Here is a 15196-nt window from a genome sequence, read left to right on the forward strand (position 1 = left end):
GGTGTTTAAAAGATGCTCAATTGGTAAAAAGAGTCCCAATAAAATCTCTCCATCACTGTTACAAAACCAGCAGTCTGAACAACTAATACTGACCCTACCATCTAAATACTGAAGCAGAAATTGAAAGGCAATGTTTTTCCAGTTTTGGTGAGCCTGTGAATTGCAGCCTTAGCACTCTGGTCATTCTTCTTTGAACTCTTGCATTAGGACTTTTTTCACCCACAGAAAATTCTTAAAGCATTCATAGTTAAAGGATTTGTTGTAATGTAAATATCCAGACTTTACTTAACTTCACTAGTAGACAGAAGTGCATTTACAAAGTATGTAAGAGGAAAACGCTAAGATAAAATTAGCACCTAAATAAATAGAGAACACAGACTATCAATATCAACGTCTATGAAGACAATTATGCTTTTAAAGAAAAGAGAGCTTGAGAGAAAATTGAGTAGATCAACTCCTGAAAATCTCAGACCACCACATCTAACACCAACAACCATATTATGTTTAAAGTCACTGACGCTCAGTTTGAACCTCAGGTCATTTTGACGATGTCTACATAAGTTGCTGCCACGTGATTGGCTGGTAAGATTTACAGTAGGAAGCAGCTGAACAGGTTTTCCTGATAAATTGCACAATGGGTGCATATAAAGTAGGATAGCTTCAGGTGGGAGTAAGTTTGATTTTCTCACTAACATGAATTCACTTTTGCATTTTGACTGACATGGTTTAAATTGGACTACTCTGATGCATTGATTACTGTTTAATCCCTTTAAATTTTGAACTAGTTCTGAATAAAATATGTTGATAATATATTTTTAAATGCAAATCAAGCCAGGCAGCACGGTGGCACGGTGGTTAGCACTGTTGCCGCACAGCAAGAAGGTCCTGAGTTCAATTCCACCATCAGGCCGGGATCTTTCTGTGTGGAGTTTGCATGTTCTCCCCGTGTTTGCGTGGGTTCTCTCCGGGTACTCCGGCTTCCTCCCACCGTCCAAAGACATGCAGCTTGTGGGGATAGGTTAATTGATTAATCCAAATTGTCACTAGGTGTGAATGTGTGAGTGTGAATGGTTGTCTGTCCCTGTGTGTTAGCCCTGCGACAGACTGGCGACCTGTCCAGGGTGTACCCTGCCTCTCGCCCTATGACAGCTGGGATAGGCTCCAGCGCCCCCGAAAAGGATAAGCGGAAGCGAATGGATGGATGCAAATCAAGCCATAAAAAAATAAATCTTAAGTTTGTTTTAGGTGAAGCCCAAATACGTTCATTTCATTTAGGCTAATTAACACATTTCCCTGGCATACATTATCCTGCATTTAGTAACTTGCAGTTTTTTTCCATTATGGCGGCTTGTAAGGCATTCTTCCGCCTTGCTGACACCTTTACTCTTGCCACCAACGCTGTTGTTAGTCTTGCTGGCTGTAACTCACCACTGGAGGGAGTCACAATTAATACCAGAGCGCACAGTCTGTATCCTTGGAAGAAAACATGTATGCGACTGCAAAACAGAGGGAACTGCTGATGACGCAGATAGACTCTCGGACATTTCATCTTGATTTCCTGTACAAGCTTTGCTCAAGCTGGAAATCCCCAGATTAGTTTCGTAAACTTTGAGGGAAAAAATAAAATAAAATACTGAGGGAGCTTGAGAACGTAAATTTGAAAAACTTGGACAACAAACTGCCAATTAGTATAACATCAAGGTGCTTATTTGGGATTTCTGGTGGGTACGTTTCAGGAGAATTGAGGCTTTCTGAAAACTGTTTACGTTCAGCTAAACTGACTATTTTGCTTGTTTATGCTAAAACAAGAATTGCTGCCAGACTTTAAACTACCAGTTGCTGAAAAATTTAAACGGACCTGACATTTGTGCCATTTAGCTCCAACGTGTGTGAATTTTTTATCTGAAGGCAATCAGCTGCAGTTTATTTTCTCTGGAGAAGGAACTGAAACAGATTGATGTTTGGTGTAGGCAGGTTTTTTTGCACTTTTACCATCACAGAAACATGAAAGACAAAAAACTGTTCAGAATCCAGAGGGTTGGTTTATTTGGTCTGAGTAACACCTCCAGGCTTTAAAATACAGCAAATATGTAGCAATGACGAGCATTTCTAATTGTAGAGAGACATGCAAGATATAGGGAGGGTTTGAACAAACTCACAGGGGCTTCTAATAATAACATGAGTAATAACTTTAAAGGTCTAACCAGCAACATGCAGATGGCTTTTCATTTTGAAGCAAGATACAAATACACATAAGCTGTAGTAAATGTGGTGTGAGAGATTTAGCTGCTCTCTTTGCCAAGAGTGTGTTTGTCAAACAGGTACTCCGCCATGCCATTCTGGGGAGCGCCCATGCGGCGCAGATTAGTCACCCAGTCAGCCAGCTCTTTGATGGACTTCACCTGCTCATCCAGGTAGTGATTCTCAATGAAGTCGCACATCTGAAAGAGACAGTTTGGTTTAATAAGACGACACCAAAACAAAAACCAAACAAAAAAACCAAGAAAGGAGAGACATCTCCTGCATTATACGTACACTTTAAAAATAAATGTCATACAGGCCACATCAGAGTCACCTATGTTTTTATATTACACAAAAAATAAAATGGATTTCCAGATTTGCAGGTGTACAACCAATCAGCATGCCTTACGTGTGTTCACAATTTAATTTTGGTGTTCCTTCTCACTGCACTTTGCTGTGTAACATACACATCATATTTTAGTACTCACATGTGGGTCATTGTGTTCAGAGCAGAGTTTGTGCAAATCCAGCAGTGACTGGTTCACGCTCTTCTCGAGCTGCAGGGCACATTCAAGAGCCTCGACACCACTGCCCCACTCATCCCTGTCTGGCTTCTGCAATTAAAGCATCATAAAAAAACAAAACCCAAAAACAAGTGAGACATTTATTAATGAAAGATAAACGTTCACCAACCTGACCTAAAAAAACAAGCTTCCTGAATATGTAAAGCAGATTTGCGGTTTAACGTTTCACTCGAGTTCTGGCGGTCATGTTTGCATGCCCGAAAGCGATAAGAGACTCTGCACGCCCACGCCCTTGGTATCTCTCTGTCCCTATGTGAAGCTTAAGATAGCCCAGAACAATCTCACACTCAGCCAGAAGTTAACATAAGTTACAGTCCATTTGTTTTCACAAATCTCATACCTTGACGTCTTGGAGGAAGATCCTTCCACCCCTCTGGTTCTGCAGTTTCATTAGCTTCTCAGCGTGCTCACGCTCCTCATGCGACTGATGATGGAAAAACTTGGCAAAGTTGTGCAATGCCTGGTCATCACGATCAAAGTAGTAGGACTGTAAGGAAGAAAGTTTGTAAACTTTAGGTAAGGTTTTTAAAATCTACCTGCCAAAACCATTACAAACAAAAAGGACTTGTCATACAGAGGACAGAAACCATAGTTGCCTGCCTGTTCTTTATACATACTCAAAGGAACTTCAACTTTTTTAAATTCAATACCTAAACATTAATATCCCCTCAGTTTAAAAACCTCCCTTATATTTGACTAATCCTGTTTAAAAAGCAGCTTGCTCTGATAGTGGGTTATTTATTTATCCATTTTAAATGGCAGTAGGCTGCTTCAACACCTCCGAAACCACTTCCCCTGCCTTTTTCTCAGCTCAATGGCTGTACCTGGACTGAAACCAAGCACAGCACTTATACCACATAGCAGCCTAGTTAAAAGGAATTCAAATCACTTCTTGATTATAAATAAAATCTACTCACGCTTCCCTTTTCTCCGAGCACGATTACCCGAATGTCACCAGATGTTACAGACTGGTACTTTCCACTGAGCTGTCCTTCAATAACCCTTTTTAATCTGACCGTGCACCATGGATTGCTCTTACCATAGACAAGTAGACGTAGGAGGCATACAGCTCCAGGTTGATCTGCCTGTTGACTGCAGCCTCGCAGTCCTGGTGGAAGTTCTGTCTGACCTGGGAACTCATGGTTCTGAAACATAAAAATCACAATTATATCAGTAACTAATTGCAAAGGTGATTAGAGTAGGACGAGTTCAAGAGCAGTGAAAAGGTTCTGATTAATTAATTTTTTTATTTTTTATTTTTAAATAGGCTCCTTTTACTGTGTTTAAATACATTTCTGGGGTTTGGCCCACGAACCTCAGACAATAGCTCGACTTATAAGTGTCACACCTCATAACAGCTGCGTAATACTGATTGTGTTGCTCAGTATTTTTGATGTTTGACGAACGTTATTCTTTCATCAAACAGTATCACTGGGCTAGGCCATGTACGTTACGTAAGGCAAAAATCAGGGGAAAAAAAGTTTTATGAAAACATTTGCTAAACTTTGCACTCTTTACCATTAAAACAGGCCTTAACAATTACATAAGTCACAACGTAAAGTATGAATCTGGTTAAAGCTCGACTTGTTTAAATAAAGTAAATATTTATTTAGTACGATGTGTTTGAAGGAAGCCACACATGGCGCTGAAAACACTGCGCAAAGCTTGGGCAGCCAAATGCGTACAGGCCCACACTGACTGCGACCTGAAGCGGATAAATCGAACCAGTATTATCAAACTACAAAGCCAATGGCAGCCTGGAATCTATAATCAAACATAACGATAAGAAAAGAAAACATAGGGAACGTTTCCTTACCAAATTTCAGTGGCAGGTCTTGTTGAGAGGAGGTCGAAGCAGTGCGTTGTTAGCAAAACAAAGAGTTAGCTTCCGAGCTAGGTGGTTTTCAAGGCTGACTAAGCTAGCTAATGTTTCAAGTTTAAATTCACTCGATGTATCGGAGCGACTGGTCCCGTGCTGTGCTGTATAAAGACAGTTGAAAGGTTGCCGTTCAAGCACTGTTGAAGCAGGTAACCTTCACTGTCCGATAACGAGAGACACGACTGAATGTTTCGACTCAGGCGCCTGTAGATTAGCACTTAGTGACGTCACCTGGCGGGGGTGTGGGAGGGGCCAAGAGGCAGAACATCAGAGCACGTACCCCAGTGTTAGTGAGCCTATTTGACTTTATTTTGTTTAATTTCAAAACATCCTTTTCATCATTTTCATTCACATGTGAACAAAGTCAACTTAGAAGTGATAATACTAACTAGTTCATACGTCTTTGGTCCTGTTTGTGGTTTGTAACAAGATCTGCTGACTCACCTTTGATCACGTGGAATGATTCATCTATTTTTTTTTTTTTTTTTTACTATGTCATTAAAACATTCCAGAAAATTGGAGGTTAAGAAACAGTCTCATGATCACTTACCAGAACATGACTAACAAGTTCATTATGACACCCTGCACAGGAGTTGCCTTGGTAAAAATCCATAGCGTAGGCTTGTTGTGTCATTACCAAGGCAAGGTTTCCCAAAGGGGCAACCAGCTCTCCCTAGGGTTGTTTTTGTTTGTTTCTTCACTTTTTGTTTTTAATGAGAGAAAAAAATAAACACTACTTGCACATACTAAGTATTGTATTTGTTGGAGCATTGTGTGTAGTTTTCCTCACTTAGATGCCAACAAACTGGGATCTAGAGTACACTCACAATTTCTAGTACAAGTTTGGACCAGCTAAACTCTTCATCGCCTAGATTTAACAAGGTGCTATAAACACTCCTCAGAGATTTTGGTTCATATTGATGTGACAGCATCACACACTCGCTCCATGATGTACATTTCCTGACCCACCACACCCCAAAGGTGCTCTACTGGATTGAGATCTAGTGTCCATGGAGATCATTTGTGTAGTGAACTTATTGTCATCTTCAAAAAAACAGTTTGGGATGATTCAAGCTTTGTGATATGGCACATTATTCTGCTGGAAGTAGCTATCCACAAATAAGTGCATTGTAGTCACAAATGGATGGACATGGTCAATAACAGTACTCAGGTGGGCTGTGGTGTTTAAATAATGCCCAGTTGATATTAAGGGGCTCAAAGCATGGTGAAAAATATCCCCACATCTTTTCACCACTACCGCTAGTCTGAACCACTGATCCAAGACAGTATGGATCAGTATTTTCATCTTGTTTACACCAAATTCTGATCAGGATTCTGAATGTGGGAGCAGAAATTTAGACTCATGAGATCAACATTTATCCAGTCTTTTGTTGTACAATTTTGGTGAGTTTGTGTGAATTGTAGCCTCCGTTTCCCATTCTTTGCAGACAAGAGTAGCACACAGTGTGGTCGTCCGCTGTGTAACTGCTTCAGGTTTTGTGTATCCAGTGTTATGCTCTTCTGCACACCTTTGTTGTAATGAGTGGTTATTTCGGTAACTGTTGTTTTCCAGAGTTTGAAGCAAGTCTGGCAATTCTCCTCTGACATCAACAAGGCTTTTCATCCAGAGAAACTGCATAATTTCTCTTTTTCATACTCCGTAAACCCTAGAAATGTTTGTGTGGGAAAATCCCAATAGATCAGCAGTTTCTGAAACACTCAGACCAGCCTATCTGACACCAGCAACCACGTTCAGAGTCACTTGAATCATCTTTCTTCCCCCATTGTGATGATAGCTTGGTTTGAACTGGTTTGAACTAGCAAGTCATTGTGACCATCCTTAAAAACCTACTTGCACTGAGCCACTGCGGTGTGATTGGCTGATTTGAGGTATTTACATTATCAAGCTGTTGAACAGGTGCACCCAACAAATTGTCCACTGAGTGTATGTTTGCTTGGAACCCATTTCTAAAGTTTGGAGGTTGTTTGAATTTTTTTTTAATGTATCTAACTTGAAAAGTAAACACGGACAAGGTGTTTCGGTTAAAATTTTGGCACAGATCATAAAAAAAGAACAAATGTGCTGTAATTGTTTTTAAATTAAAATGTTAAAGCTTTTTACAAGGAAGCAAATATTTCAGCATTTGATCTTTAGTTTTCAGTAGGAACGAATCCATATTTGAGCCAAATCTTTCTAGGGAGCTATCTGTCTCTTTTAAACAAGAGCCAAATATAGAGCAATGTCCTAATATGTGGGACAAGGGTTCAAGGTATAAAAATGCTGTTAAGCTCCACGTGAAGCAGGACACCTTGTCACCCTAGATACTTGGAAGAGGCATTCAGTAGAACTCCCAGTCAATAAAAACAACATGTGATGTTTGGTCCCATATAATGAGAGAAAATCGCTCTTGATACTGGACGCCTGCGCGGTTTATACTGTGGTGAATAATTTACATTCTGGGTGTTGACCTTTACACGCTGATAATATATGCTTTCAGGAGAGTGTTTGTTTTAATTTTATTATTGCTTATTACACCTGAGCTGTTTTGTAAAACCGTTTGTTCCCTGCTAAAATCTAATGAATTAACCATAAAAGTATCATTTCTAGACCAACGTTCGAATTTTACATACATGTAGTTTTACGTTTTACTCACATCAAGCACTGCAAAACAGTCTTCTTACTTGTTAAATATGTATTTTATAAAACATTAAGATGTATGCGAATAGATATTTACTAATGTGTAAAGTTGTCATAGCGACAGGCTGCCGACACTCAATCGGCGAAGCGTTTATCGTTTACACAACTGTCTTATTTACCTTTACGCTATGCAATTGAAGCAGCAGCATCCTTTCTTTTCCTCAAAACTAATACTTCTTTTTTTGCAACTTTGCTTTTCCCCCTCTGAGGCTCACTGCTGCTGACGCACAGAGGACTACGTGCAGCTTCAGCCGTGCCGGCAGCAGTTCGCCGTCACGTGACACTTTGTCCCTAGCTGTTAATAATTTAAATGTTAGCCTCACAGGTGTCAAGTGTGGATATCTGCGTCTAAGCTCGTGGATCATTCAAACCGCTGAACAAAAGCCCAAAAATGAAGGATTTGGTGTCGTCTGCTTTAGCGCTCAAAGGCTCCACAGCGCCATCTACTGAACACTGGGCTCAATCTCATCAGCCAGAGCCTTTTCAGTTTTTTTTTCTCCATTAAACTGAATAAGATCACATACCCGAACAAAGAATAGGCCCGATCAGGTCAAATTACACAACCCCCCCACACACAAGTTTTAAAGTAAAGAGAAAAGCTGCATAAGAGGGATTTTGTAAAAACTTTATTGATCAGTTCAAGGAGTTTAATCGAAAAGGCCGAATCCCATGTCGTCATCAGACTCCTCAGACTCTTCCTTCTTCTCCTCTTTCTTCTCCTCAGCTGAAAAACAAAAAGCACTTGACATCACGTCCTGCTGTCATCACCATGACACAGCAACCTGCTCACGTGGTTGCCTAATATAACGGTTGTTTTAAAATATATTTAAATGCAACTGATTTTTATTTTGGAATTTCCCAGTTTTTGTTGAGCGTTTCTTACACGCTGCTGTATTAATATAAAAACAAAAAAAGCCTCTTTTCTAAAACCATTCAACTTAAAACCGTAGAATAAATTTAAATGCCTGCACTGTATTTACCCAGTATAGTGCGGATTTTGTGTAGATTAACTTGTGTAGATGCATCTTTCATGTCAACAGATCATTATTTGGCTCCATGTAGTCGTACAAGCATACAAGGTGAAGGCAAAATCACAAAGTGGCAAATATGATTGATGGTGCCAAACAAGGTGCTAAGCTGCAATGCTCACCTGCAGCAGGAGCTGCGGCTCCGCCCGAGCCAGCAGCTGCAGAGCTGGCAACGGCTACGGCACCACCTGCTGGCATGCTGGCCAGCTTACCGTAACCTGAGGAGACACGAGTTGGCAGACATGAAGCACAAGTGATAACATCGACACTCAGCAGTCAGAAACAAGACAGAGGTCAGAAACGGTCCGTTATCATTACATGTGGTCTGACTTTACACATCTGATTAAATACAACTTTTTTCTCATCTTATATTCAAATCGATTCACTTTGTCCAGTGAGATATCATGCCCTGCGGGTTTATAGAAACTATGGCAAGAAAACTCATTATCACAGCAAATGCACCATGACACACTCAGGAAATATTTTATTTCAGCCCACAAATAGGGTGCAAGATCAGCTATCACGAAGACCCAAATAAGAAAATCAAATATTGATGTTTTGCAACTTGCACTCACACCATCCCAACTGTATTTTAGGATTGTTTTTGCATTACAAGTATCACTTGCTGCATGCACCAGTAGCACTGATATTAACCCTTTAACACTGTGCCACTTTTCTGCCCATCTGCAGTACTCTACATTATGACGTTTATATTTCATTCTGTTGTTCTTCGCTGTATCTTTTTTAGTAGTAGTTTAGTAATGAGTTCTTTTTTTAGTCTTTTAAACTTGCTACTGGGTTTCTGTTTTTTACTCCTATTGCACTGAGTGTGTAAGATGACTAATAAAAATTAATTAAGAAGTATAATTTGTGCATACAATAAGTAATTTGTCTATACACAATACCCTTATGAACCATTTTCAATGAACAAATTCTCCAGTATAACTGTGGTCCATACACAGTGTGCCATCCTCCATTACGGAGGAATCCAGCATTGAGAGCTTAGTTCACTCATATTTTTAATAACTCTTTTTTTTTTTTTACCCTTAAATCTGTTTTCCCTGTGCGTCAAATGAGTTTATCACTAGTCACAGTATCCAACATCATAAACTAGTTCAGACCCCTGCAGGGAGTCCATGTCAGTATTAAAATACTGCCTGAAGCCATTTAATTCTAAACTTTCAGACCTAACAACATTTCAGCCAAACAAAATTGTAAACCAAAATTAATCATGGTCTCACACACACATAAATGAAACTGTGGGAAACTCACCTGTGGTAATAACGTCATTCACGTTCTTGCCCTTCAGCTCACTGATAACCTGTTGAGAGAGAAAGATAGACGCAATTATAAACATAACCTAAAGGTAGGAACCAGCTGCCGGGAAAAACTGAAGCCACAACAGTAATAAAACACAAACAGGAGCAGGTGGCTGTGTACCTTGTCGAGGCGTGTGTCATCAGTTTCAATGCCAACGCTCTCCAGGATCTTCTTGATGTCCTTGGCATCAGGGTTTTCATTGCCACCGAGGGCAGCCAGCAGGTAAGCAGCAACGTAACGCATCCTGAAACACCAAGTTTACTGGAAACATTAGTAACCATGCGGGATGTTTTTATGGACACAGGAAAATGAGTTATGTCTAAAGTTCAGACAATCTGTTTTTGCATTAACAAAAGTGGAAACACAACAACTCATACAACATGTTAATTTTTCTTCATTATCAGCATATGCTAAATTTTTATATAAAAATCAAAGCCTGGAGAAAGTTATGGTATGCCTCAAAAGCTCAATCTCTGATTTTTATGTGAAAATGTTACAGTTTATAAGAAATATATGGCTTCACCACAGCAGGGGAATATTAAATGCTGTCCTTGTTAGTGCATCATTTAACAAAAAAACCCCAAACAAACAAAAAACATCAAAAGACGTAGGGTCGACCCCTTTAGGGGTCCGTTTTTTCCTGGGTTTAGACAGCTACAGGACTGTGATCCCAACGCATTTCTGAGTTATTACGGCGATTTTCAGTAAAACAGAAGTTCGCTGCTTTACTTTACAGCCGATACCCATCGTCCACTCATCTAAAAACTACATATTTTCGAATATTGAATATGCTTCTACTAAAATACTGTTTTCTCTACCTCTATAAATCCTCAAAAATGCGACAATGTGGGAAAACACGGCATAATTTTAACACCCATGCGGCTCTCCGCTACCATTAGCCAACCTAGCGTAAGCTCCGGGAGCCAAAGAAAGGAATTAATGTTGGCTAAACGCTCTTTAATATTCTTAAAATGCCTGGGCTGAAAGTGTACATGCTTATCTGGGTGGCTCAGTTATTTTCTCAGTGTTTAATACGTTATTTACGTTTTAAAACCAAACTTACTTGAGCTAGATAGGAGAGCGCGTGTTCACTCTGAGGTTAGCAGGGACAGAAAGGAAGTTACGTCACCGGAAAAAAGCAAAGTAGCCTTTCTTCTTCGTAAAAGCATTAAAAGTAAGCAGGAACCGAGGCGAGGCCTGCTGCTCAGGAGTGTGTTTGCAACCTCGGTGTAAAAACTTTACCTAACGCGAAATATTACACAAAAAATACATTCTTCTTCTTCTTCTTGGATTGGATTTGATCTTGGATTCACCGTGGATTGAATATCTGCCTTAATTTCACTTTATGTCTTGCATCCTCCTCTGGTATACCAATCCTCTCCATGTCCTCCATCTCTCACTCTATGAATCAGTTTTGTGGTCTTACTCTTTTGCTCCTAACTGGCATCTCCATATTCAACATCCTTTGTCTCTCTAACTTTGCTTTCAAACCGTTCAAACTAAGCTGTCCCTCTGATGTACTCATATCCTGTATAAAAGATTTGGAGCTTGTAACTACATGCTTTATTGATATGAAGCGCTGGATGAAATGTCACTTTTACAAGAATCAAGGTTACTTTAATGTCGCTGTGTAAAAAAAAAAGTGACACTACACTTCCTTGAAAATTAATTTCTCAGGAGTTCTCAGGAAACAGTCTATGTTGTACTTTTTGTGATGAGGCAGTGTGTGTTGTGTGTCTGTGTGAGGCCCCTGAAACTTGACACTCTCTCCAACCCTTTTCCATATATGTGTTGTGAACAAATATGAAAAAAAGACAGAAATCAGGAAGAGGGCAAATACTTTTTCACAGCACTGTATACATAAGGGCGTCTAGAGAGTCTCCGGTTTCAGGGACCTCACATGGACACACAACACGCACCGCCTCATTAAATAAGCATAACACAGACTGTTTCCTGAGAACAGCACTGTATGTTCAGTGGTAAGTGGCCATTCTGACTTCTCCTGAAATCAATTATCAGCTCTCTGGTCCTGTTGGTATTTAGAACCAACTTGTTTTTAGCACATCAGCCTGTCATCTTCTGAACCTCTGCAGGCAGAGTCATCTCCTCCACTGATCAGCCCCGCCATGGCATTGTCTGTGGACTCAGTGTTGGGTTTTGTGTTACAACGCGGTGTGCAGTCATATGCATACAGAGTATGTAGAGTAAAGAGAAGGGCTCCAGCCGCAACCTTGAGAGGCTCCTGTACTGAGTATGTGAGTGGTTTGGCTGTGGACACTTGGAGGCCTAGAGTGGACATCCTGTGGACATTTTTCTTTGATTATAAATTATTATATATGAAACTTGACCAACTGTGAATAAATGTAAAAGTTTACAAGTTGTGGGCCGAGTTTCTTTGGAACTAACTTCCAGTGAGCCAGGGTTACAATATGGACAAATCAATGTCGCAAAACACAGCTGTTTTTTGTTAACATAGTGCCTAATATAATGCATAATAGTAATCAATTGCTAATTAACTAATAATACAGTATTAGAGACGTTTGTAAAGCCTAATCATAACCCTGTTAGATAGTGAGGAACTAAACAAGAAGAAAAGCAGTAAAGACATTTATGTAGATGTATTATTTTAATCTTGTGATTTTTCAAGATGGGTGGGAACGAACCTCTGAGATTTATTTCAGCATAGTGCAACATTAAATTATAGTTCGCTTGTTTTTTAATTTGCACTCTGTCCAGTTAAACAGGAAAAGTAAATAAAATCTTAAATGATCCACAAAGGTTACTGGGAATCCATATTTGTATCTCATCCAGGAGACTTTTATCAGCCTTCTTCTGGTGCTGTTTGCAGAAGTCCATCCCCACCTCATTATTTGGGTCAATACTCATGTATAAGATAAGATAATAATCAGATAATATCTATAAATCATCTGCATCTTTTTGCACATGAAGCTTTGTGCTTTCGTGACTCTGCAGCAGCTCTCCTCTAACCATTTCAGTGTGTGTTACACTGTATATGAACATGAATCAGCTTCTTCCTCCTTGTCTGCTGCTACTGCTCACTTGGCTCCTGGTCCGGTTTGGCTTCCTGCCTCTTCTTCTGTCCCCGCTGCTGCTGCGTTTGGTCCTGGGTGTGATTGATTTCAGTTGCCAGAAGAGACGAAGTGAACCATCCACACATGAGAGCCTGCGACGGATGGCGTCAATGCCATGAGAAGGCAGCAGCTGTGCTGTGCTCTCAAGCTGTAGTGTGAACAACCAGCTCTAATGAATCGCTGTCACGTGCGCTGCTTGGTTCCAGGAGAACAGGCCCGAGCTCTTGTTACAGACCTCCTTCCTCTCAGACATATACAGTCTGGATGGGGTGCAAAGACTACTTAATACTGACAAGAGCAGCAAACTTGCAGGAGTTACCTGAGAGGGATACTTGTCAGATAGGCAGACTGTTGTCTTAAACGATCTTGGATGTATAACATTTAGTGAGTAAGCATTTATTTCTGGATTTCATCATTCATGGCGATTTGTACCTCAAAGCTACCTGTGCACAGTCTTCATGTTGATGTTAATGCCAGAGGTTTGGAGCGCTGCAGTTTCTGAGTCTGCAGAGTGTTGGTGGCTTAGGTGCTTTTTACTACAAGCCCCAATAGAACCTTTTAATGTTTACTTTTAAAATTTCAAAGATTAAGAAGTGTGGCCCAATACCTTTGTCTGTATAGTGTATTATTAGCCTTGATATTTGTGAATGTTAACAATTTATCTTTGCATTGAAAAAACCTTAGGAAATACTTGTTTTATGGATTTGTACTTTATCTTTCCTTTTTTGTGGAAGGAGCCAACAGAAAATATCTCTGGATATCAATGAGTGTCAGCTCCTCCGCCCTCTGGAGCAATCAGCCCACAGAGATGACTCATATTGAATATGTTTCGAATATAAAGGAAAACGATGGACACAAAAGAACTGCTGACCTTCACGCAGTCATGTCATTCGTTCCTTTACTTTGTTCCCCTCTGTTATCCTATGCATTTCGCTCTACCCCTGATGGCCGTGTCTCTCTTTGTGTGATTGTGTGACGTCAGAAATTAATTTCAACCTGCCACATAGTATGTCTATATGTTTGTGGCATAGAGCCATAGTTGGTTATATTAGAGAAGTCAAAATAGCTGCTGTGAAAAAGGCTTATGAATCACATTCACACGAAAGCCGTTTATTCAGACAACGAATTTCCAGTTTCTATGCTACTTGATTTTTCTATATGCATCTAATGATTAATACAGTTTTAAATGGAATTCTGAACTTACTCATGATTGTCATGGTTGTGATTTTATTTTTATGTTCTACTTTCACATCCATTTGGGTATTTCCATAATGCTCCGACCACGTTTCCTTACCTTTTAGTTTTGGTGATGATCTGGAAGTATGTGAAAGCAAATATTTGACCATTTCCTCTATGCCATAACAAGTAGTGCTACATGTTTCAAAAAATAATTAAACATCCTGGAGTGAAAGAAAAGAGAGAAATAACAACAACTATGCAATAAAAAAAACATAAATATTGCCAGGGTCCATAAAGATCACCAGGCCTATATTTGTTTTGTTGAGCTGGGAAATCACAGCTGCTTCCTCCACTGATAGTTCAGTTCTCCACACTGACTCATGCTGGTTGATTAGTGTCTCTTCTTTTTAGCTGATAGAAAGGCCAGTGCTTTTCTATTTACAGTTTTTTTGCTTATGCAATGGACATTTTTCCATCTAGTGAACAAGTAAGCAGACGAGGTTTAATTTCCAAATTAAAAATACCTCAAATACTTAGTTTTATCAACTAAAAATGCTTAATGAGACCAGTGTAACTGCATTAGTTCAGTTGAGTTTGAAAACCTAGGGGCCATCCGAAGCAACGGACAGGGCCTCTTTTCCACAGTGTGTTTTTTGTCCTGTCTTCCTCCCCTCACCCTCCACTGGAGACTGTAGATGGCCGTCCTTATGTTAGCCTGGTTCTGCCGGAGGTTTCTTATTGTTAAAAGGGAGTTTTTCCTTCCCACTGTCACCAAAGTGCCTGCTCATAGGGGGGTTATGATTACTGTGGTTTTCTCTCTAGCTATCATTGTAGAATCTTTACTTTACAGCGCCTCAAGGCAACTGTTGTTGGGATTTGGTGCTATATAAATAAAATTTAATTAAATTGATTTTAATCGCACAAGAGATGTGAAGAGGAGAGTGCAGGCAGGGTGTAGAAAAGGGGTGAGTGTGAGAGAAGGACAGCAGAAAAAGTGAAAGTTTATAAGATGAGACCTGCTGTGATGTATGGTTTGGTTTGGAGATGGTGGCACTGACAATAAAACAGCAGGGTAAGCTGGAGGTGGCAGAGTTAAAAAGACGGGAGTGACCATAATGGAAAGGATAAGAAATGACAGAGGATGTTTAAGATGGAGCTACCAGGAAAGGAGGATT

At 39.9% G+C, this 15196-nt stretch overlaps 2 protein-coding genes across 2 annotated transcripts; both read right to left on the reverse strand.

Annotated features, from left to right (window-relative positions):
* Nucleotides 1-2029: 2029 nt before the first annotated feature.
* LOC308398987 (ferritin, heavy subunit) lies at nucleotides 2030-4927 on the reverse strand. The gene is made up of 5 exons (XM_080885891.1): nucleotides 4642-4927; nucleotides 3865-3970; nucleotides 3166-3312; nucleotides 2730-2855; nucleotides 2030-2441 (listed from the first exon to the last, which is right to left on the reverse strand). The coding sequence occupies exons 2-5, from the start codon at nucleotides 3964-3966 to the stop codon at nucleotides 2283-2285; spliced, it is 534 nt and encodes a 177-aa protein (XP_080742017.1). The 5' UTR covers nucleotides 3967-3970; nucleotides 4642-4927; the 3' UTR covers nucleotides 2030-2282.
* A 3086-nt stretch (nucleotides 4928-8013) lies between these two features.
* rplp2b (ribosomal protein, large P2 b) lies at nucleotides 8014-10960 on the reverse strand. Its single transcript, XM_080885507.1, has 5 exons — nucleotides 10814-10960; nucleotides 9871-9994; nucleotides 9703-9751; nucleotides 8553-8648; nucleotides 8014-8126 (listed from the first exon to the last, which is right to left on the reverse strand). Exons 2-5 carry the CDS (start codon nucleotides 9991-9993, stop codon nucleotides 8050-8052), a joined length of 345 nt encoding a protein of 114 aa, XP_080741633.1. The 5' UTR covers nucleotide 9994; nucleotides 10814-10960; the 3' UTR covers nucleotides 8014-8049.
* Between the last annotated feature and the right edge of the window lie 4236 nt (nucleotides 10961-15196).

Source organism: Rhamphochromis sp. 'chilingali' (genome assembly GCF_963969265.1).
Source record: "Rhamphochromis sp. 'chilingali' genome assembly, chromosome: 6".
In the NCBI taxonomy this organism is placed as follows: domain Eukaryota; kingdom Metazoa; phylum Chordata; class Actinopteri; order Cichliformes; family Cichlidae; genus Rhamphochromis; species Rhamphochromis sp. 'chilingali'.